Here is a 25,690-nt window from a genome sequence, read left to right as displayed (position 1 = left end):
GCCGTGCCCGCGAGCAACCGCATGGGTAAGTTGGCGAGCCGCGACCACGCAGAAAATACCGCGAACGGGCAGGAAAAAAACTTCTGCATCTTCGCGATATTTCCGCGTGTTTGCGGAGATTTTTTACATTTTCGCGATAATTTGCGAAAGTGAATTTCGCAAATTCCGCCCACCCCTAGTTTCATACCAGAGTTATGTGGCCATGTTTCCAAGCTTTGCTTGGAAGGCATTGCGCTATGGTTTGCAGCAGGGAAGCGAGTTTTATAAAAGATTTAAAAATAAATAAATCTGGCAATACATTATAAAGTGCAGGCGGACTGATATGAGGATTCTGATATTTCCCCCAGGCTGAATGAAAAATATATCATACCCACATGTTTCAGGATGAAATGCTATCTTTATTCATTGCCCCTTCCTATCTGTGATTATAAATTAAGGTTTAAGAAAACATGCTACATCAGCTAGTACTCTTGTTGTAGAATGCGTTAAACCTGGGTGGATTTAGTATTTCTGCGAGAGTAGCCTGATTTACAACGCTGTTTTCAGTCGCAAGTCCGGTTTAAAGGATGCATCGCCCCACTTCCTCGCTCGATCTACCTCAGGCATTGCTGAATTGACATCAAGGGGTTTAATCTTGCAGGAAATTGTAAGTTATATAAATATATTTTACCGCTGATTTACGAACCGAGGGATATCCAAGGCACATATCATTAAAATCTGTTTTTCTTCAGTTAGCCTTGTTACACCCCAAATGGATAACGCATATACTCTGGGATTGTCAGTCTGCAGGCGCCAGGGTTCCCCGGGATTTAGCAACAGAGAAGGGAGAGGATTAGCGGAGTGTTCCAGAATGCAGTGTGATTTGAGGCCAACTAACACGAGCAGGTGAGGTAGTATCCCCTCACTTCTGCGCCACTTACTCATACATTACTTTGTGAATGTAGACACCATTGTGTGTTTGCCCACTACGCGGCAGACAACAGGGGCACTTGCAAACGTTTGCAGTGTATTGTTTACGTTTATGGGTAGACGTAAGTGAACTTTCATGTGAGGGGCTGTAATGTAAAAGTAAATCAGAATTTGTGTGTAGCAGTGGATTTCATGTATCAGGGAAGTGTTTGTTGAGGACGGAATTAGCAAGTCCACTCCATTTAGTGAATTTCTAAAATTACATTTATTCACTATTCACGCAACTAGGATGTTATGGCCAAGGCCGGTCGCGTGAGTAGGCACAAGTCCGTTTTCATTCACACGGTGAGGACAATATGTCTGAAGAAGGGTACAATAGTAGGCACAAGTTTGTTTTCATTCACTCGGTGAAGATGCTCAGTATCGGAGGCCATGTCTGTGTCCAAGGGAAAGCGAAAGCACGCCATGCGCGTGTTGAGGGAGCCGAGATGTACGCGTGCACATCGCCTGTCCGGGCGCATTCACATCTCCTGTACCCCTTCGCTAGCAAAACCAATGACCGCGAATGTGCTGCGTCGCTAGGCGAGACCTAAAAATCTAGGGCTTATTTTTGACTTGTACAGCTCCTTGTAGGTGGTTTGAAGGCTGTCAGTTTAATTGTATATTGATTGAGTTTTTTTTCTCGCAAAATCCCCAATGCACACTTCGCTGCTGAGGCCAAATGTTTCCAGGATACCCTTAGAGATGCATAGTTTTTATCCTTTTCTCATTTTTAGGCATTTTGGGAGCTTGGTAGCAGTTAACCACAAGGTAGTAACTTCTTTTCCTCATTGTTTGTCACTCAGATGCTCTACCATGCTGCTTTATATCATAAATTACCGCCAGGACCCTTTTGAATCGTGAAAAGAATTCAGTCCTCAAGTAAATCTCAAATTCAGTTATTTAAAATGGAAAACTGTGTATTTTGCCACTTTGAAAATAACGTTTGAGCGAACTTACGGAACGAATGAACCCCAGTGCTGACACTGTATTTAAAGAATAATTTGGTCTTGAATATCAAACCTGCTTTTGTATGTGGAAAAGCATCAGATGTGAATCCTGACTCATAAGGTCAACCATCACATCTCAAGGGAAAATTCAGGAATCCTCGGATATATATTGTGCTGAACGAGCCTCTAAAGTGCCCTGTAGGTAGACCGCAATAAACATACACTTGACACAGTGAATCATGTATTGAATTTTTCACTAAAACTCAGAAATATGGGAGTAACAAAAACTCAAAGGCATTGTGACATCCTTCCATAAATGGGAAAAATGTGTTTTGTACCTAACCCAAATGTTATTTCATTGATTAAGTTGCTAGTTGATATTATTTTCCCCCCTTTGTACTTTACACTAAGATTCCAATTCCTATGCGACCGGGCGGTATTTTGGGGTATTGTACTGCTCAGCCAGAACACAACTGGTCTGGTGTTCCTGCATCAGTCTTATTTAGATGAGGGAATACTGGGTCAGATTTTACCAGCCCCAAAATTGGGGTGGCAAAATTGCTAAAGGACTAGGCAGGGGATGCGGCTTCTAAAAGACCACTTCCCACAGCACGAAGGAGCATGGCTGACCCACTCTTGCTGGACTCCAACCTGCCCTGCATACAGACAACCTCCCCGCCCTTTCCCTTTTACCATTGTCTCTGATCAGAGTTTACAGGTGTAGAGTTTGCACCCCACTGGTACTGTGTCACTAAATGTATGGAAGACCTAGGCTATGCTAAAATTGAGATCTGTTCTGGGATATTTAAGTTCTGGTGTTTAGTATGAAGGAAGACTGTAAAGTTGAGCAGCCATAGATTTTTTTTATCTTGGGTTGAATTTGCTAACACCAACATTTGTGCTTGTGTGCTTTTTACAGCTTTCACCAGAGCAGGTTACATCGCCATAATCCTGTTCTCGTCCATGTTGACTGTGTTTGTTGTGGGGCTTGGATGTTTCTTCTTGCTGCACAAGTTTCAGAAGGACATTAAACGCTGGCTCTACCCGCCATTCCGAATACCAGAGCATATAGAGGAGGTATGGTATTTACATCTCCCCATTGTAATGCTTCCTAAGATTAATCAGTTTGTGTTTCTTGCGTATGTTACAAGATCTTTATTTCCATAATTAAAGGTCGAAGAGGAATATAAAAGATTTTCTGATGCTAGATATTGGAGGTAAATAAAAGTTGAACAAACCATTGATTTTATCATAAACAATTCCTCTTGAATGAACTCCTGATTTTGAAACCTCAAGTCCTGCATACCATTGTACCCACCCGAGATACATGGTATTAAGCTGGTTCACCCCCACTTCTCCCTCCCCCCCCCCCCCAATCATATTTCGTTTAAAATACACCCAGAAAAATAGAAACTCCATCAAAGCTCTGCTCAGCACGACCTTCCTTGACAAAAGTGGAGGGGCTTAAGCAGTGTCTACCTAGCTGTCGATATGCTCATGAGTAACTGTAAAATAGGTTTGCCCATTCAGTGGATCAATTTTTTTCCTCCCACAGCATCTTTCCGTCCTACCAGAATATTCCAGCAGATCTATAAAGCTTACAAATTAGCCATTGCCCTACCGCAACAAAGGATCACGTTTGCTAAAGAGCAGCTAGTCCACGGTGCCATGAAATTCAGTTGTGGGCAAATTATCAATTGATCCCCGGCTGTCTATTTACAACCTATTGATGGCATGCTGTGCGAAAACATCTGTTGCACTGGCATTCTTACAAGTTGTACATTTGCCCCAATATAATTCATCAGAGAATATATATATATATATATATATATATATATATATATATATATATATATACTCGCACACGAAGCTGTCAGGATACGGCTTATTCATTGCATGGGTCTCCCTCGACCCTGAGCTCAGAGAGACGCGTTTCGCCTTCGCAGAAGGCTGTCTCAATCTATTTGTCGCCAAAAATGCGTAGGTATTTAAAGCCCTTCCCACTAAGCGCAGGCATCAACATAGAAAAATTACTCTTGCATAGAGATCTTTACATTAATAACAGCATAAATGCAGTATTATAAATGCTTATGACATCACTCATAAATGAATGTGCAAAAAATAAAAACAAATAGTTGTACATTTCGCAGCTCAATGCCAAACCAACATAATATGCGCCTTTTATCTTCAATAGGCACATAAACATATATATTTTATAACCAGTAGGTAGTTATAGTTAGGACCTATTCTCCAAAGGAAATCCGCAACATTCTATTTGGAATAACGTTGGCACCGATTGACGAATCTTGGCGAAATTTTCCAAACTTTTGCCCAGCTCCGGTCCGCCCCTATCCTGAAAAAAGGTGATTCGTCAAGCGGGGGCCGAGAAAAAAGGGCGGTCCCAAAACGCGCTTTCCCCATGCATTTACCCATAGGACCTGTTAACGCAGCTACAGCCCGAACTGCTGAACGGGATTACACCGAATTTGGCAAAGAGGTAGTCCTCAGTTCAGACTCGTGCCTTTTGCTTAAATAGTGTAAATCCGTTCAGTAGTTCCTGAGAAATTTAGAGTTAAAAAGTTACATATATCTGGGCGGAGCCTAACCACACATCTCATCGTGAGATCTGATTGGCTGTCAGTACTTCATCCAAGAAGTGTTGACAGCCATCTTGTGACCAATATACATGATAGCCCCTCATTGAAAAGCATTGCAGTTAATAGAAGATTTTAAGACTTTAGTTACATTATAAATCATTTGTTGATGGTACCATACTCATTTTAGGAATTGTGGTGTGTTCTAAGGTGATTTTACCATATGAAAAAGCCTTCTGCTGTAATATCATGAATCATGTTTGAGAGAACTATTTTCTCATGCTTTTCCCACAGAGGTTTGGAAGGTGATCTATAAGCTAAACGGAGAGCATATTTTCTGTAAATTCACATTATCTTTCTCAGTCATGTGAGAATTAAGTCTGACATTCTCAGTAAAACATGTACATCCAACAAGGACAGAGACTGTCAGTTGATTCCTTTGTGTTCTACTGCAGCTTCCCAGAGTGTTCTAAAGAACAACGAGAGCGCTAACAGTCCTACTTATGACAAACGTATTGCACACCTGAAGCCATCTTGATTGGAATAAAGTGGTAACTCTTAAAACATTTAATTTAAAAAGAAACAAAATGAGGGGGTTCGTTTTGCCATAGAAAGTATGATTAGTGCTGCAGAAAGTAAATTCTGATGGATACATCTGCCAGTGGATTCCTCACCTTGTGAATATCCCCTGCACCAGCATTCCACGGAATTTTTCTTCCCCAGCACTCCACGTCGACGTGGGCGACGTCATAAGACATCGGCTCCGCTCGCGACTCCGTATGACGTCACCGGAGCCAAAGGAGGGGCACGTCGGCGTGATGACGTCCGTTCCCTTTTTTCCGCGCCGTCGACGCGCAACGGTTTTTTCCAGTACTCCTGCTACTTTGTAGTGTTATGGTGTTTCTGTTGCAAAATCCAGTGATGTCTTCGACGAGGAAGTCCGGCTTTAAGCCCTGTAGGGAATGTGGCGGACATATGTCCATGACAGATCCACATCAAGACTGTTTGTGGTGTCTCTCTTCGGACCACGAAGTCAAAGACTGTGAATGCTGTAGGAGAATGAACCCTACAGCTTTGAAGGAAAGAAAGGCCAAGTTGTTTATGGCGAAGATCGGTAAGGAGAAGAGAGGAAGGAAGAAAGAGAAGTCGAGGCAGGAGTCGTCGTCTTCGAAGTCGTCGAAGTCAAGAAGGCGTCATAAGAAGAGGAAGCACTCTTCATGACGCCGGTCCTCGAAGAGCAGGAAGTCGAGGTCGACTTCACCTCGGCGTCGTCGGAGTAAGGACATTTCACCTTCTCCTTCTCCTTCTAAGACTCCGAGAGATTCTCCGTTGCCGAAGCGGGCTCCGGCGCATTCACCGGCGCAGTCCCCGGCGCCATCTCCGGCGTCGTCTCCGGATCAGGTGCCTGTTTCGGATCAGGAACAAAAGGAGGAACCGACTCCGGCGCTGGAAGAATCTATGGCTCCGGTGGAGGACACTGAGGCGCCGCAGCCAAGTACTCCGCATATAGGATGTAGGTTCATTGCCTTTTCCTCAGTTTCCTGCTCCAGGTACTGATTCATCTCAATTCTTGAATGCCATGTATGGTATTTTCAATAGGGCGGCCTTCCCATCCGGAGCACCAACTGGTCCCGTGGGCCCTATGGCTTATACGTTGGAGGTGCCGCAGCAATATGCTCAGGCCCCCTTCATGCCCTTTCTGCCGATGGCACCTTCGTGGCAGTTTCCGGCACGACTTCGACACGACTTCGGATGGACCGTCAGACTTCAGAGCCTTCCTCGACGCCGTTGTCGACTCCATCAGCGCCGCGGCCGACTCCATCTATGGTGCCGCCGACTCCCAACACCTCTGGCTCCACAGACGCCGTGTACGACGTCGACGACACCGGCTCCTCGGATTCCTTCAAGGAGGGAGGCCCAGAGGGTATTGGAAGAAGGAAGGTACAGAGAAGAGATAGAGGAAGGTGAGGTGGACACATCCTCTGATGATTTTGAGGGCATACAAGAGGCTAGTGGCCTGGACACTACCCCAGAATGGGAGCACACATCGGCAAGATCCTCTCCGCCTCAGGGATTGGCTCCATACCATAATATGATTAAAAAGGCTGCAGAGCTGTTCGATTTGCAGTTGCCAACGGCGGAGTACAAGTCGAACTTGTTGACGGAGGTTCTGCACTCTCCTACGACCACTTCAGAGCCTTTACTGCCCTTTAATGAGGCCATCTTGGAGCCTGTTTGGATATATGGCGAAAACCTCTTTCTTCTCCGGCGGTTTCCAGACAGGTGGCAAGAAGGTATAGGGTGGCGCCTGGGGATCCGGACTTTCTATCAATACACCCGTCTCCAGAGAGCCTAGTTGTGCAGGCATCCTGCTCAAAACATGCTTCGGGCGCTTTCCCTCAGTCTCCCGCGGATAGGGAGTCTAAGAAGGTGTACCAGGCAGCTAAAAAGTCCTACTCTTCAGGGAGTATGGCATTAAAGTCAACTAATGCCACGTGCTTGCTGGGGCGTTACATACATGCATTGATGGCCTCCATGAAGACTTTGGCCCTTAAGCTACCTGAGGGCGATAAGGCATCCTTCTTGGAGGTGGTTACGGACACTCAGGCCGCTGCCAGACAGGTCATCCAGTCAGGATTGGATACGGCGGATTCGGTGGCGAGGATTATGGGCTCCTCTATAGCTGCAAGAAGGCAGGCATGGCTCCGTTCGTCGGGGTTCTCATCGGATGTCCAAGCCACGTTAGTGGATGTGCCATTTGATGGGCAAAAGTTTTTTGGTGAGAAGGCTGACTCTGCACTGCAGAGATTTAAGGACAGCAGATTAACGGCAAAGTCTCTGGGTCTGCAGGCTCCTGCAAAGGTTTCTAGTTTTAGAAAATTTAGGGGCTTTGGAAGATCGTCTTTTCGCTCCTACCGACAGCCTCAGCAACAACAGCAGCAGCAGCAGCAGCAACAGCAGAATCCCCTCTATAAATCCTATAGAGGGAGGCAAAGAGGTTCTGGACGCAACCCCTCTTCCTCCTCCTCCTCTGCTCCCAATGAGGCATCAGGGAAGCAGCCCTAGATCCCCCATCCCGGATCATGTAAGATCTGTGGGGGGTCGGGTGTCCTACTTTCTATGGGGTTGGAAATTTTGGGTTTTGAACCTCGTAGAGACTGGGTACGCCCTTCCCTTTCGGGAGTTTCCTCCCCCTTACCCTCCTTGCCAAGGTTACTGCTCAGAGGACCATCTGCTACTCCTTCAGAAAGAGGTTCTGGCCTTGCTCCAAAAGGGTGCAATAGAAGTGGTTCCAGAGCAGGAAAGGGGTCAGGGATGCTACTCCTGGTATTTTCTGATCCCCAAAAAGGACGGCAGATTGCGTCCGATCCTGGACCTCAGAACCTTGAAATTTTACCTGAGACAGGAGAAATTCAAGATGCTGACTCTTGCGCAGGTTCTTCAAGCGTTGCAGCAAGGAGACTGATGGTGTCGCTCGACTTGCAGGACGCGTACTTCCATGTCCCAATCCTGAAGTCGCACAGGAGGTATCTCCGTTTTACGGTTGGGTCGCAACATTACCAGTTTGCGGTCCTCCCGTTTGGTCTTACTACCGCACCTCGAGTCTTCACAAAGGTGATGGCAGTGGTGGCTGCTCATCTCAGGAGGTCGGGGATTCCGGTTTTCCCCTACCTGAACAACTGGCTTCTGAAGGCAGAGTCCCCAGAGATGGTGCAGCGTCATCTGCAGGTGACAACTCAGCTGTTGTTCGACTTGGGTTTTTCAATCAATGTGCCCAAATCTCACCTGGTGCCCTCTCAACGCAACCTGTTCATAGGGGCGGTACTGGACACTACTGTGTGTCGAGCATTCCCTCCACCTCAAAGGATTCTCGACATTCAGGAGATGGTCCCTTTATTCCACAATGGAGCGGTTGTTCCAGTTCTGAAGGTCCTTCGCCTGCTCGGTCTGTTCGCTTCCTGCATTCTGTTGGTCAACCATGCACGCTGGCACATGAGGGCGCTCCAGTGGTGCCTCCGCAAGCAGTGGTATCAGCACGACGGGGATCTCAGGGAGTCGATCAAGATCTCCAGAGAAGCTGCAGCGGATCTATCTTGGTGGAGCGTGGAGGGCAATCTGTCTCAATCTGACTCCGTCGGTGGGCACAGTGATTTCGGATGCATCCACCTTAGGGTGGGGTGCTCATCTGGGGGATCTGGAGATCAAGGGTCTTTGGTCTCCAGAGGAAAGGTTGCTTCACATCAACCTTCTGGAATTGCAGGCGATTCGTTTGGCGCTCAAGGCCTTCCTCCCTTCCCTTCGCGGTCGGTTGATTCAAGTCCTGGCAAACAACACTACCGCGATGTGGTATGTCAACAAGCAGGGAGGAGTGGGGTCTCTTTGTCTGTGCAGAGAGGCCCTGCGTCTATGGTCCTGGGCTCAGGACCATCAGATTTGTCTCATGGCAAATCATCTGGCCGGGGTGCTGAACGTGCGCGCGGACAGTCTCAGTCGGCAGTTCTCCGCCGACCACGAGTGGAGGCTCCATCCAGAGGTGGTTCGTCATGTTTTTCGGACGTGGGGAACCCCTCGGGTGGACCTGTTTGCCATCCGCAAGAACGTGCACTGCCCGTCATTCTGCAGTCTCCAGTTTCCGATGCAGGGGGCGTTGGGGGACGCGTTTCAGTTGAGTTGGGGCTCACAACTCCTTTACGCATTTCCTCCCATACCCTTGATGCCTCGGGTTCTGAGGAAGATTCGCCTAGACCGGGCCCAAGTCATATTGGTCGCCCCGGATTGGCCAAGAAGGGTGTGGTATACAGATCTTCTCCACCTCTCCTCGTGCCCTCCGCTCCGTCTCCCTCTGAGGGCAGACCTCCTCTCGCAGTCGGAGGGGCAGGTTCTACACCCCCACCTCCAGAGCTTACACCTTCATGCCTGGAGATTGAACGGGGCAACCTGAGTTTATTCTCTCTCCCGCCTGATGTGGTGGATGTTATTTTATCGGCCAGGCGACACTCCACCAAGTCCATTTACTCCTATAGGTGGTCTAAATTTGTAAAATGGTGTGGAGAGAGGTCCATTGACCCTTTAAAATCTCATCTTTCTGATGTGCTCCAGTTTGCTCTTTCCTTGGCTCAGCAGGGCTGTGCTGTGGCCACGGTCAAGGGCTATCTTTCGGCCTTATCGGCTTTTCTATGCCTTCCAGATCAACCGTCACTGTTTAAATCTCCAGTTGTTCTGAGGTTTATCAAGGGCCTTACGAACATGTTTACTCCCACTCCCTTTGTAATGCCTCAGTGGGACCTTAATCTTGTTTTAACCTTTCTAATGGGTTCTCCATTTGAGCCTCTGCATAGCTGTCCTTTGAGGCTATTGTCCTTTAAGGTGGTCTTTCTTGTAGCCATAACCTCGGCAAGGAGGGTGAGTGAGCTTCAAGCTCTAAGTTCCAAACCTCCTTTTCTTACCTTACATGCTGAACGGATGGTTCTCAGGACCAGGGCTGCCTTCCTGCCAAAAGTTGTTACTCCATTTCATTTGGGACAGTCTGTTACTCTCCCTGTTTTCTATCCACCTCCTCATCCTTCCAAAGAGGAGGAAAGACTCCATCGCCTGGACCCGAAGAGGGCTGTGAGTTTTTATCTGGACAGGACTAAAGACTTTCGTCTTGATGATCAACTCTTCATTGGCTATGTTGGTCATTCGAAGGGTAGAGCGGTGCACAAGCGCACGCTATCGAGATGCATCATCCTTGCCATCAAGATCTGCTACGCCCTGGCTGGTAAGACTCCTCCTGAGGGCATTAGAGCTCATTCGACTAGAGCGAAGTCATCTGCTTTGACCCGGGGTGTTCCTGTGGCAGATATTTGTAAAGGCGCGAATTGGGCCTCCCTCCATACTTTCGCAAAGCATTATTGCTTGGACTCTGAGATGAGGAGGGAGGGCCACTTCGCGCGCTCTGTCTTGCAAGACTTTCTTATATAGGAAGGTGGACACCCTCCTCCGGGAGTGGGGACTGCTGTGGGAATCTATTCACAAGGTGAGGAATCCACTGGCAGATGTATCCATCAGAAGAACAAGTTACTTATCTTCGGTAACGCTTTTTCTGGTGGATACAGTATCTGCCTGTGGATTCCTCACTGACCCACCCGCCTCCCCGTTGTCCACCTTTGTATACCATGGAAAAGGTCTTGTTGATATGTTTTAATACTTTCTTGTACATTTGTAGGTAATGCTTGTTTACTTAGCATTCCTTTCCTTCGTATACTGGGTATATGTGTTGGTATATTGTATACTGTGTATACTTTGAGTCTGTCGTTGGTCCACCTGTTAGCCTCGAAGGCACGGAAAAAATGGGTGGAACTGACGTCATCACGCCAACGTGGGCCTCTTATGGCTCCGGTGACGTCATACGGAGTCGCGAGCGGAGCCGATGTATTATGACGTCGCCCACGTGGAGTGCTGGGGAAGAAAAATTCCGTGGAATGCTGGCGCAGGGGATATTCACAAGGTGAGGAATCCACAGGCAGATACTGTATCCACCCGAAAAAGCGTTACCGAAGCTAAGTAACTTGTTCATTAGGGCACATTTTGAGTGACTTCTCAAATCCTCTTCTATTTCATTAAAAAATTCTGACATGCAGACTGAAACATGCACTTTCAATACCAGCAGCAGACTTCCCTGGTGACCAGTATACTACAGTGATCTAATAAGCAACTAGTGTGCTAACATTTTGAATTTATGGCAAATGTGTGACACATCTGAATGCCTTCTTGATGGAATCAAAGTAAAAAAACTGAAAGTATTTCCTACTGAGGAGACTGTAGTAAATGAGGAAATTAGGAAACTTCATAACAAATAAGTCTCCCAAAATGGCCACCAGAGACAACAGAGCCCAAATGTAGCCCAAATATCACCCAGATGTACCCCAAGTATAGCCCAATGACAGAATGCCCCAGAGTGTTCTAACGAACAACTAGAACGCTAACAGTCTTATTTATGACAAAAGTATGGCACACCTGAAGCCATCTTGATTGGAATAAAGTGGTAACACTTAAAACATTTAATTTACAAAGGAACAAAAAGAGGGGGTTCATTTTGCCATAGAAATTATGATTAGTGCTGCAGAAAGAAAAATTGGGGCACATTTTGACTTCTCAAATCCTCTTCTATTTCATAAAAAAATTCTGACATGCAGACTGAAACATGCACTTTGAATACCAGCAGCAGACTTCCCTGGTGAGCAGTAACTTTACTACAGTGATCTAATGAGCAACAAGTGTGCTAACATTCAGAATTTATGGCAAATGTGTGACACATCTGAATGCCTTCTTGATGGAACCAAAGTAAAAGACTGAAAGTATTTCCTACTGAGGAGACTGCAGTAAAGGAGGAAATTCGGAAACTGCATAACAAATAAATCTCCCAAGATGGCCACCAGAGACAAAAGAGCCCAAATGTAGGCCAAATATCACCCAGATGTAGCCCACATGTAGCCCAATGACAGAAGTGTGCAAAACACTTATTTTTTGTGTATTTGCAGTTTTATATAGTGCAGACTTGTCAGGTATTGGAGTGCTTTACATGAGCATTGGTTACATCACACAAGATCAAATTCATTTTGGTTCTAGACATGGGGAGACTAAGTGATTTGACCAGAATCACAGAATGTTGAGCTGAAGCAGAAACTCCAACCTGGTTCCCCAGTTGCAAAGTCTGCAGCTCTGGAAGTAACACCACATCCTCTCCCCTAGGTGCAACATTTAATCAAGTGGTCAACTGGATAAAAAACATAAAGATAACAAATAATTTAAAATGCGTTGTCGCTATTTGAAAACTCAGAAAATATGTCCTCATTTTAGTTTTTTAGAGCACTAACCATAATTTTGATGCAAATAAGACCCTCTCATATATGTAATTTCTAAAGGAAATGCTCTAGGTATTACAGTTTTGATCACATCAAGATGACGTCAGGCGTTCCACACTTTTGTAATAAATATAGAATGTTAGCAATCTAGTTGTTCATTGGGATACTATGGAGAGGCAGAGGCCAGGGGCACGGACTCTGAAAATTGAAGGCAGGTAGGAGAGTGCAGAGGCAACAATTTGACCACACTGGGCAGGCAGGAAGGGCAGTGGCAGCACAACCGACTATGGAGGGCAGTAGAAAGGGGGGCAGGGGCAACAAACCAACAATACAGGACTGGCAAGAGAGGCTGTGGCAATATAATAGACCATTGTGGGCAGAAGAAGGTGGCAGTGGTAGTACAACCATACATGCCAACAGACCCGTTTCAGCCAGGAAACGTCCAATGTTTTTAAGCTCAAATGGGCTTTATTTGATCTGTCTCCTGTCTACAATCTCCTCTTTTTCAATGTAACTCAAAGGGGAAAATAAATACCCCAGTTTTTTTTCAAAATTTCCCTCTTACCAAGTTCAAAATGTTCGCAAGTATGGTACATTGGATCATGGTAGGCAGGAGGAATTGGGGTAGGGACATGGACTCGGATAACAGAGGACAAGAGGGACATGGAGAGGTGCACCAAACTGACCCTACAGGGCAGGCATCAGGGTTTGCAGCAGCACAATACACCACACAGGGCATGCAGGACGGGTGTGCAGCACAACAATCCATAGAAAGCAATAGGGAGGGGACAGGACCGCACATGGACAACAGAGAACAGGGAGGAAAGAGGCAACGTTAGCTAGCTGACCATGATGGACAGACAGGAGAGAAAGCTGCAGCATAAGAGACCATAAAGGGCAGGAGGGACGGATCAGGGGAATTACAATGGAACAGACAAGCCAGGAGGGAGGGAATAGGGGTCTGCACATGGAAACAGAGGGCTGGGGGCAAGGGGGCAGGAGCAGCAAGATGGCCATGGTGGTCAGGCAGGATGGGCACTAGAAACAAGACACACCATGGAGAGCAACAATGAGACTATGATGGCATACACACAGACCATGGAGGGAAGGTGGGAGGGGGTCATGGACAGCTAGCTGACCATACAGGGAAGGTGGGCAGGGCCATGGCAGCACAGAAGACCATGCATGGCAAGCGGGAGGGTTAGTGGCAGCACAATGGCTATGATGGGCAAGAAGGAGGGTGCAGGGGCATGCACAAAGGACCATGGAGGATAGAAGGGAGGGTCAGGACCTGGGCACAGACAAGAGAGGTCAGGGGAAGGGGCCTCACAACAGACCGCGTGGGGCAGGCAGGAGGAGCAGTTGCAGCACAACAGACCAGGGAGGGCAGAAGGGTGTGGCAGTAAAATGGACCATGGAGGACAGGAGGAAGGGGATAGGGGCATGGCATGTGGACAGGCAGGGTGGAGGTGGCAGGGACAGGTTACAGTCATCTGACAATGCTAGGCAGGTGGGAGGGGAGTGGCAGCTCAACAGAACACTCAGAGTAGATAGGAGTGGCAGGTCCATGGAACATGGTGGGCAAAAAGGATGGAGCAGGGGCATGCACAAAGACATCGGAGGGCAGGGGGAAGGAGAATAGAGGCAGCAAGCTAAGCACAGAGGCTAAGCAGGAGGTCAATGATGGGCCATAGAATTGGGCAATGGAGGGCAGGAGGAGTGGACTGGTACATCATGCTAAATGGAGGGCAGTGGCAGCACATCAGACCATGCATGGCAGGAGGGAGGAGGCTAGTCCATGGATTCAGACAACAGAGGATAGGGAGGAGGTGGATGGGGCAGCAAGCTAACTGTTCAGAGATGGTGGGTATTAGGAACTTTATTGTTTCTAAAATGTGTGGTCTGTGCGAACTACTTAAATTATGAACAAGTATGCAGCATAATCTCACTTTTATTCAGGAAGAAGAGGACGTTTGTTGCTGTGACTCCGGGCTCACTTGGCAGAAACACCCCCTGACCCTCCACCCCCCCATCGCAAAATGTAATGCCCGTCAAAAGGGTAGGTGGACGCAGTGTTATATAGAACATAGTCCTGAGAGCACGATTGAAAATTAAAACTAGATATAGTATATGGTATAAACTATGCACCAAAAAGTGTGATATAAGATGAACCGGGGCGTGAAATATAATGTGCAATACATTGTGCGCAATGACAGATTTATTGGAGAGCGCGAGATAGCACAGGCACTAGTGCGTGCTATGCGATATGCGCCTTGGAGTGTAATATGCACAGGGCAGTGTTGTGTAACCTAACTAGTCTCTAAAGCTGTAATATAAAATATGTGCTGGGGAGTGTAACGTTGCATATGCACTGTGACAAAGATATGAATCCCAGATTGTAATATGTATGGCATAGCGCTGTGCGTTATAACATAGGCATCGAGGAAGGCATGTTAGATGGGGCAATATAACCCGTGCGAAGGCAAGTGTGGCATGACATATTCACGGGGTGGTGTTATAGTGCACATGGGCTAGAGAGTGTCATAGCATACGCACTAGCTGGTGGAATACAACACAGAGGTGTGTGGCACTCGGCGGGCACTGGTGGGTGTAACATAGCATTGGACTCAGCCAGGAGCACGCTGTGACTCTCAAGTGAGGTTCGTCTCCTTTCCAGAGAGTAAAATAAAAGTATTACACATCCGGCGGTGGATGTGTGTTTTATTAACCGTGAGGGGGGTTTCTTGCATAGTTTGGTCGCATTTTTGTCGAATCCCCTTTGAATGGCTTGGTGTGCGTGTGTATTAAATGTGCCTGTCAACAGCTATCCATGTTTGTATAAATAAACGACAAGGGTGTCTACTTGGAGAGTACCCACCGGCGGGGGTGCCGGGATTAGGCACGGTAGGGCATCAGACACGTCAGAGCTTCACTAGCGGTGTAAATACATTCCACGTGGATTCACTGTATGCATAGTCGCCTTTTAATGAATATCACGCAAATCGTCATGGTGATAGGTACATACGGTTTGTCCAGCATGTTCTAGGTGTTTCTATAAATATATTTTTTTTTAAATAATACAAAACAAAGGCCTGCCCCGGGGGATGGAGTCCCCAGGGCTATAAGTGGCCTGAGGAGGGGGGCAATGCAGCGCCCCTCCTAAAGAATTTGAAAAAAAAAAAAAAAGGCCATGACCCAGGGGTTGGGGTCCCCGAGGCCGATTAAGGTCTTGGGAGGGCCACATTTATTTTTTTCAACAAAAAAAATTAGGGTGCAGGCCCTGGGGGATGGGGTCCCCAAGGCCAATAAATTAGAAAAAGGGGGGCCACACAGCCCTCCTTCTTAAAAAAATAAAATAAATAAAAGACCGGCATCGCGCCGGAGGCCACTCCCCCTCCTTGCAGTACTCTGCAAACGCGTCCCCTGGCCAGATGTAAGTTGGGGAATTAATTCCCCTTCAATACTGAGGGTTCCTGAGGGCCAACTAGCCCAACAGGTATCTCCAGTATGCGCCAGGGAGCTGCGTTGCAGACAGGTGTGCTGGGGCCACGCCCCTTTTTACACCTCATATGTACTCATACACCTATACATCCTGTTACACAACGCCACTCATCCATAGAGTTACTCACACACATAGTCACTCATGCTAATAAAAAATCAAACATCCATTTACTTGCATATACAGTTATACACACACCACCACACTTACTTCTACAGAAACTTAGACATACTTAGTCTTTTAAAAAATCACTTATAGAAACACATACTTATTCATACAGGAACTCTTTCAATCTCTCACTCTCACATATACTCCCTTATATACACCAATAGTCACATATACTAGTTTAAAACATATGTAGTTACTCATAAAGACACTATTGAGACAGTCATTCACTCACTAACACACCCATGCACACACTCATCCACCCATACAGTCCTGCACAGATGCTGTCTTCAACACATACAAACAGTGAGTCACTCATTCATGCACCTATGCACTACGTAATACCCCCACCGAACCATACAGACACTCAGACACTCATACTGATACTCAAAAAGCAACTAATAACCTATATAGACACTCATGTAGCTACTCACCAACCCATGCAGCCACTTATACACTCAGGGCCATATGTAGGTAAATTACATTTACCGATTCTTAAATACCGAATTTTACCGATTCGGTATTAATGAATCGGTAAATGTAATGTAGGTAAAATATTACCGAATCGGTAAGTGTCGGTATTTTAGAATCGGTATTTACCGATTCGGTAATGGCAACTGGCTTCCCATTCATTCCTATGGGCCTGGAGGCCCATAGGAATGAATGGGAAGCCAGTTGCCATTACCGAATCGATAAATACCGATTCGGTAATGGGGGAGGCATCATCATGGGTGGCAGGGTGTCACTTTGACACCCTGTTGCACCCCTGATTCCTGCATGTGTGCACATGTGGCGCACATACATGCCCTAAGGGCATGTATGTCTGCCACATTGCACACTTCAAAGTGCACAAAAGTGCTTTTTTACAGCTATTCGTCATTTACCATCAACTTTTAGTTGGTGGTAAATAACGAATCCCCACACCACCGACACACTTCCCCCTACATCTCATTTCAGGATTCGGTATTTACCGAATCGGTAAAATTACCGAATCGGTAATTTTACCGATTCGGTAAATTACCGAATCCTGAAATGTGCCCCCTACATACCAAAAGCCTAAATACCAGTCGGTAACGGGATATTTACCGAAAATCGGCCGTTACCGACCGGTATTAGGCTTCCTACATATGGCCCAAAGTGAGAGACTGATACAGATATTAACACATTTAAACATTACTCACTAAGCCATGTATTCACTAAGATACACTTAATCAGTCAGTTATACAATCAATTTTTCAAAAACAAATCATCCATTTAGACACTTATATACCCATTTATTCTTCCATCGACCTTGAGATGTACATATATAAAACATATTTAATTTTCAGAAAAACACACATTCACTGGATGATGTCATCAGTGATGTCATTTGAGATGTCGTCAGTGATGTCATGAGTGATGTCACTGACCATGTCATGAGTGATGTAATATGTGATGTCATTAGCAGTGCATTGCGTGCCTGCGAGTTATAGTTAGCCGAACTAACTAGAACGGGGGAATTTCAATGGTTTTGTACGAGTGAAAAGTCCAGCTAACTATAACGCCCCTGAAACTTCGAGGCTGCCTGCCTCTTAATCATGGATGCCTTTCAGAACGTTCCACAGATGACTCTGATTCAGCCTTAATTTAAATACCCCCCAGTGGGCGTCGCTTCAGTGCGTCATTATTGCAATGCAGGCTGGTACTTGAGGTCAAGTGCAGAGTTAATTCCTTCCCTTCAGTGGGCTCTGGTTTCCGTTTTGAAAGTTATTTTTGTTATCCAAATAAATTGGAAGATTTCTCCTGAAGTGAGTGCGTTCTCATTGCTCTGGGCAAACTTGGTTTATCTTTAACACGGCGCCCCGCCGTGGAGAATAGCACCATCCCTAGATCTACGAGAGGGGGGCTGTGAGTAGGAACTGTTCCTCGCTCAGTCAGCACTTCAGAAGAGGGTTAAAATAACTTGCTCTGCAGACATGGCCCACCGGAGGGTGTGAAAAATAACTTTCAAAACGGAAAATAGAATCGTTTAAAACTGTAATAAGTGGGCAGGCACTCTCCCACATAGCAGGGTGCGGAAAGAGAAAGTAAAAGAGGAAGTTGCCGTTGATGAAGAAGTCCTCAGTCCGGAGGGGGGGGGGGTCACACCAGACAGACTCCATATCCTGCAACTGAAGAGAGATGGCTACAAGGCCATAGTGACTGAAAGAGCGAAAGCACTGGGAAGAGAAACGCAGGGCAGAATATAAGACCTTGGTGACAAGGCGGGGAAACTAATTGCGTGGTTGGATAAGAAAGAACTTGCGGGTAGACTGGTACCTGAGTTGACTGGCAGTGCGGGACAACTGATCACTGACCCCCAGAAGATAGCTAACACATTTGCGGCTCATTATTGGAAAATATATTGTTCGCAGACGGCATACACAGTGCGCGATTCTCAAGGTCTCCTCAAAGACCTTGCCCTGCCAACCCTTTCGGCCGAAGACTTAAAGTTCTTAGAAGGAGATCTTACTACTGATGAGATAGCCCAAGCAATCAGAAGCCTCAGACCCGAGAAGGCCTTAGGCCCCAATGGCCTACTGATTGAGTTCTACAAACTCAGACCTGATAGATTCGCCCTGTACATGCGTGCGATGTTTGCAGAAAGTAAGGAAAAGGGGGAACTTCCACGAGAGTGTGCCTTGTATAGGCCAATCTTTTTCAGCATCTCTTATACAAAAGACAGTGCACAGAATTTTGTTTTAGTGATGTGCATCAAGGAGTAATTTTCAGGAATGAAAATAGTGAACCATTTACACTGCTTGGGTGGGTTGCTTGTCTTGACCTTCGCATTATGATATTATCCTTCTGGTTGTTTCGCAAAAAAATCTTATTGTAGTAATAAAGTCATTTTTTGTTTCTTTCTCTCTCACTGCTGGGCAGGGCATCACTATTTAAAATGATGTCCTTGCCTCGCTTTCTATACGTATTGCAAAATCCCTCCTTATGTTGTACATGTATCTTAAAATATTAAGTTGGTACATATGGTGCAGCACCCCAAATGTCTGGTGGATTGTATAGCACTCCCTTTTAGCTTGATTAGGTCAAATGAATTTTTATATGTATGTTTTTTAACCTGATTTGGGATGTCATTTGTACTTGTGCTCAAAATGGTTTAATACTAATTTAATTGTATTTTTATTTGTGTTTTATTTTTTGCATACTTTGATGGTGTTTTGTACAAATGACCGAATATAGTTCTATATGATGATGATATTGTCTACCATGTAATTTACATTTTTCTTTTTTCTTTTTTAGTATTTGCATGATCACTGTTCGAACACATATATTGAGAAGCTGGAATCACAAGTCAATGAAGAGGATCATTATGACAAGTTAACTTTTGTTTAAAGTGAAGCATCTATTCAGATTTGTACAGCTGCAGAAGAATGACTATCTGTTTACAAAAAGTCGTCCTGCTCCGATGAAAACATGTTCGTGCTTGAAGCTATTGCTAAAGATCAAGCAACTGTGCTTGTTACCGTGTCTTCCTTGCAACCGAAGTCACTGCTTCAACAAGAGCATTCATCTGAACAGCTTAAAGACTGCTTGTTGTATCATACAAGGCAGTACCCTTGCAGGTGTGGTTCTTGTAAATACGCCCTGACTGGTGTAAAGAGAGGATGTACATGATGCAGATGCTAGTAAAAGAGGAGACATTCAATAGAAGCCCATTGTATTGTAAGGATGCCCTGGCATGGGCAGTATGTGCACACCTTCTGACTGGGTTTAACTACTTCGCTACAATGGCCACAAACATTGATAAAATACCTCTACGGGTTGAGATATATATGTAACCTGAAGTTTGGATCTTAGTGGGTTGACTCAGCCTTTCTTCATTCTGAAATAATGAACTGAGTGGCATTGGGTAAAAAATGACTTTATGGGTTTAGACGTTTAATGTCACCTATTGCTATACATGGACACAATTCTTTTCATCCCTCCATCCATGGATCTATCCACTCTGCTTGTGTATTTGAAGGTCTGTTGAGTAGGCATCTGGAAGTTTCAAGGTAACCATTTTACCATATGTCGGAGAAGCTGGCTCTGCTGCAGGCTATTTGGAAGGTTTTCGTGCATGTTCTCAGTCCACTGGAAGATGAAATTCTGTTTTTTCCCCAGTTAAAGACCGGAATTTGCCTAGTACATCTTCATATAAAGAAGTGTTCGGGGGATGTGACTCTAGCCTTTAACTAAGAAACAGTTACACCATTCAGACAACTTCTTGCAGCATAACCGCAGGTTTCTCTTGGACATTTCACAGTTTGGCAGTTGAACATACACTGTCAGTGATTTTGCAGGCACATTATGGGATTATTTACTTCTTCCAGAGTTAGATTTCCATAGCCAAACGTGATGATTTCTACATATGGATAGGTCAAAAATATCACATTACCACCTTTCCTAAAATACACTCCTGCTGCTAAGAGGCAGCCATGCAGCCCTTGGGAAGGAGCTGCAGGCAGAAGCCAGAGGTAGCTTCACTGCAGCTATGGGCTTGCCTTTCCTTCAGAGCCTGAAAAAACCTAAGACTTTGCAATAGAAAGTTGCTGTTGAGTCAGAGGACACATGAAATGCAAGCGTTGATCGCCAGTCACTCCCCACATTCCTAGCAATCAGTTTATTTGATCTCAGTGAGAACTTTACTAAATATTTTCTTCTATCACGAGTTGAGTTAAACACTGTTATTCCAGTAGTATTGAAATACAGTAGCCACATTTCACGCAACATGTATGGAAGGTACAAGTGCACTTTAGCATCGAGAAGCTCAGAGATTTTCGTATGGACTGTACATGTGATAAGAAGATGTAAGCAGTAGCAAGAAGGCCCCTTGAACTTGCACTTCAGAAGTTAGTATAATTGCACAAAGATCACTGTTTAAGAGGTCAGTAGGGTCTCCAAACCAATGCTTTCCTTTTTACTTTAGAAATTGTTTTCAGGTATGTCTAATATCAACGTCAACTAGACTACAGAGGTCAGCAGAGAAACCCCCAGCAAAAAAAAAAAATATATCTTTAGCCTCAAGCTCCAGGGGGCCATGCACCCTTTTCTATTTATGGTGCAAAGATGAGTTACTGCATAAGGTCTTCCTTCGTTGAATAGTGTCCATTTTGGAAACTTTCACAATTTTCATCATTTTTTGACCAGCACAAGGTTTGCCTTCTTAAGGCAGGGAGATGATGTGTTTTTGGAGTTAACAATTATGCCAAAGGAGTTAGTGTAGTTTCTTCAATTAAAATTACCCAGGATACTGTCTAATGCTAACCCCAGTCTTTGTAAGTACAGGTACATGATTTACTTTCTCAAGGATTTAAAATAGGATCGCAAACATTAACACAGCGAGTAATTTACAGTGTAAGTGATTACTGTTTCTTCATTTGTTTGTCCTGTTACTGTAGGTGGGATAAGTGCTATGAAACATAATTCAGAAGTCTTGACTTTCCCTATGTAAAGGCTAAAAATGAATAATTTTTGCGACTGATCGTTTTAGACAAAATTACCGGTCTTCTGTTGCTGCTGTGTCATCATAATGTTTTCATATCTGGCCATTATATCGCTTTTGCTGGATATTGACATGACATGACCAGATGATAATATTTAGTGTAAAAAAAATTAATGCGGAAGGGCAAACCGGAAAAAACTTTCCGTGGGATTGTGACACAAATCTACCCGATACCTTTACTTAGTGGAAAAGGTGGGATTTTTCAGAGCTTTGAGTGTAGTCATTTTTGTGCAAAATTGTTGTCAAATGTTGAACCACAGTTAGTGCAATTTTTCGAAAACACATTTTTGCAACCTTGGGTTTACAAAAAAATGTATATATCCACCCAGATATCATTGTTTTAACAGGCACAATTCTTTCTTCTGGGGTCAGATGTTTATTCGGAAAAAAACGGGGATTTTTTGGATATACAGAAGAGGGAAGTCATGTTTTGCTGTTTGTATGGTGTGGCCACCCTCAAGCATGCACATTTCCACGACTTGCTGTGGTTCACATGAAACGGCTGACAGAGTCCAGTCTGCTTACCTTTAAATGGTAGGCTTTTTCAGCCAAACCCATACGTATATCTTCAATTACAGAAGCAAAACATGTCAACATTGAAACGGAAAATGATAGCGGTCCGTTAGTATTGACAATTGTGCATGCATAGCTGCCAAGTTTCCATGCATGATTATTTTGTCAAGTCACGGTTTTTCTTTTAAATTTTGGGACTTATAGTCTTCTTTAACCAAGAATAAAACCCAGAATTGCAAGTCCCACAAGTCTGAGAAAATCCAGGACTGGACTAAATAGTCTCGTATGGACCTGGGAAACTTGTCAAGTATGTGTAGGGCACACAATTATTTATTTATGTGCTCTTGCTGTGTCTCCCGCGTTTGTGTTTTGCTTTATTTATTGAAGGTATGTGTAACTGTTAATACATTTTTTGCATCTTAATTAAAAACCTTTAGTAGCACAGGGTATTGTGTAGATAACTGCAGAATCAGGCTGTAGAATTGTATTTTACTTTGATATGTTTTCTAAACACTAGTCTGCCTTAAAAATAGGTTTAATAGGTGGGGCAAAATGTCCTTTGCAGTTTCCCAGGGATAGGGCCTTTATGTTATTTGTCATTTCCATTGGTTTGTGTATTGAAATGGTACATGTTTTATGTCTCACAACTTCATCCAGGCGCGCGATTGGTAAAGTCAGCCATACATGTGTTAGGCCTTGGCGCGTGTGTTCATCTCCACCTTCATCTATTTTCATATTCTAGTTTTTGATGTACAAATGGTAAAGGGGGATGTGTAAGTTCAAATGGTAAGACACTCACAAAGGGATAAACGTTACACAATGTGTGTAATTGTGGAAACTAATATATGTCTAGCTAGTTGCACAAGTGTCAGTGCACAGATCTGCTTGCCGGAGTGAGCACCCACAGTGAGACCCGCTCACTACAAACTGTTCTAAGGATTGACTTCTGTCCAGGGTGGCAGCCAGAATATACTCAGCGCCCTATTCCGCCTTGTGAGCTTTAGGGTCACTCATTATCTACGTACTTAATTAATGCCCTGGATTGAAACAGAAAGGGGCAGAATATACTCAGCGCCCTATTCCGCCTTGTGAGCTTTAGGGTCACTCATTATCTACGTACTTAATTAATGCCCTGGATTGAAACAGAAAGGGGCAGAATATACTCAGCGCCCTATTCCGCCTTGTGAGCTTTAGGGTCACTCATTATCTACATACTTAATTAATGCCCTGGATTGAAACAGAAAGGGGCAGACGCTTTCCAAGACAGGAGGAACCATTGGCAACAGAACAATCTAAGGTAATAGTCTAAGGTGGGCCCGAGTCTATGTCAGATTTTCAAGATAACATTCACTGTATATTAGTTCCATTCATATTAAGTGTATGAAATTGAACGTCTATGGGTAGCCTCAAAATCTGAAATGGATCCTGCGGTGGAATGTAAAGAATGATAAAAGAATGGCTTCAGCCAGTACAGTTTGTAATACTCTGTGATTTACATTGTAGAAGATAACTACCTTGCGGACAGTTATCTCAAGATGTAGACATAAAAGCACCAGCCCTGAAGCCTATTTTTTCATCCGTTATTTGCTTTCAGCAGTATAATGACCTGACCTCAAATGGGTACTTCAGTCAATTAGGTTTGTGTGGTCCAGGGTCTAGCTTGGCAGCATTCACAACGGCTGGGGTTTTGTATCTTTAAAAAAAAGAAATATTTCAGACCCTCAAATGCTTTTAAAGGTCCTCCAGATGCCACACAAACACGAAACCACTTGTTTCACTTAGTGCTCACCCTGATCCTGTAACCGTGTTCTGATTGACTTTAGCTACACCACCATAAACTAATCCTGTGACTGTGCCGATTGACTTCATGTACTCCACCTTACATTCTCAAGTCGCGAGTGATGGCTGAAAAAGGTTTTATAAAAATGTAACGCATATTTATTTGGAAATGTTTATCAAAATCTTTGGTAGTTTGTTTATTTAAATTGGTGCCATAAAACAGACTTGTTCAATTAATATTTGCTTTATGTATGTAGCTTGATGAGTTGATTGTGTTAGCGAAAATGTCATTTTACAAGCTGTTAAACGTTGTCTTTTAACATATATTTTTTCAGGCTTTTCATGGGATTTTTTTTTTTTTTTTTACTTAGTTTTATTTCTCAAACAATGTCCAGACAACATTAAATTTATTTTTACATTATTGGCTGTTATAATTGTTTTTGTGTGGCAGATTTCCAATACACAGACTTGGTTTCCCTGTAGCATAACGTGTTTACATTCTCAAATGTACATGTATTTATCTATGCATCCTACATCTCCGGTAACAGTAGTGCAACACATCGGTTTCATACCACTTATAGGGTCCTGCTTGCGAGTTACTCAGCTGCTCGTTCTGTCACGGATTGGAATTTCGAGTTTGTAGGTATTTAACACATCTGATAATTGTCAGTTGTATTAATTTAAATACCTCATCCTTTGTCAAGCTTGCCAAAATTTAACAAAGGAAAACCCTACGGTATTTACAGTAAGTATCATGTGAATTATTTTATTTCGTTAAACGCCACAATCCACCTGTTATTCCCCAACAGCTTGTAAGAGGGGGTGTTTCACACACTATAAATAACGTGCCCCGTGGTATTGATATTTATCATGTGTGATAAATACCACCTATAATCAGGTCCTCAGTGTTTGGTAACAGATATCGGGGTATGGGAAGACGTGTGCCTGAGTACATCAGTGAATGGGGAGGACGGGCTATTAGGTTGCGTTGATGCTTTTGAAAGGTTCTTGAACGGTGGCAAAGCACAGATCCACAACAAAGGTGTTCCGGTGAAGAAGAATCAGATGGTAAAATTACCTAAGCTGTAGAATAGATGAACTTGATGGTTTTTGGGGGGGATTCAGCGGAGGCAGGGTGTAAATTGAGGTAAGTGCTTAGGTGAAAGAGATGGAAATTGCTGCCCAAGAGGAGCGTTGGGAAGTGATGTGCGGGTAGTCAGATAACATGTATATATGTGTAATTAAATGTCTAAATGTAATGTGAAACAAGCATTTGCAATGCAATAGGTCTCGCATTTGCGAGAGTTGGAGCAATTAGCATTGTAAATGACAATGCCCTTTATTCATCTGTTTTGAAAACCTGCAAGTGGTGCATAAACACGCACTTTGTACCTATAATCCTTGATTACGAGAAGCAAGGCTGTCAGTAAAAGAGACTGCCAGCTTTGCTTCTCATAAGCAAGGACTATTAGTACAAAGTGCTTGTTTACGCACAGCTTGCAGGTTTTCAAACGCATAAATAAAAGGCATTGGTATTTGCAATGCGAATAGCTCAAACTCTCGCAAATGCGAGACCTATTGCATTGCAAATGCTTGTCTCCTTTTGTTACCGCCCATAATGACTGGACCTTTTACTGGTGTTGTTACATGCTCTGCTTTACAAGTTGGTGAGCACCATTTGCCTTAATGCTCTTCCCCTATTCCACGCACGACATTGCAGCACGCTGCACGCTTACTACTGTATTTATTTAAATTACTACGCGGTCGGCTTTAACTATAACGTCCGCACTTATTCACTTATTTAATTTAAGCCATGGTCCACTTTTAGTTTAGAGGCTGTGCTTATATAATTATTTATTTTACAGGCAGACGCT

General features: G+C 44.4%; 1 protein-coding gene across 2 annotated transcripts in view; it reads left to right on the top strand.

The window, feature by feature from the left end:
- The window catches only part of IFNGR2 (interferon gamma receptor 2), an 83,589-nt gene extending 59,352 nt beyond the window's left edge, over positions 1-24,237 (top strand). Inside the window, exons 6-8 of one of the 2 annotated variants that reach the window (XR_014967658.1) lie at positions 2,818-2,975; positions 19,280-23,137; positions 23,232-24,237. Coding sequence is in view for 1 of the 2 variants with exons in the window: in XM_085621377.1 (XP_085477503.1) it covers positions 2,818-2,975; positions 19,280-19,372 (251 nt within the window). In the remaining variant the exon portion in view is untranslated. Of the gene's footprint in view, positions 1-2,817; positions 2,976-19,279 lie in introns of both variants that reach the window. The other variant, XM_085621377.1, reaches the window with a different exon arrangement.
- Positions 24,238-25,690: the final 1,453 nt, after the last annotated feature.

This window comes from Triturus cristatus, chromosome 8 (genome assembly GCF_964204655.1).
Source record: "Triturus cristatus chromosome 8, aTriCri1.1, whole genome shotgun sequence".
Classification (NCBI taxonomy): domain Eukaryota; kingdom Metazoa; phylum Chordata; class Amphibia; order Caudata; family Salamandridae; genus Triturus; species Triturus cristatus.
The sequence above is the reverse complement of the archived record's forward strand: the minus strand, read 5'-3'. Positions and strand labels throughout refer to the sequence as shown.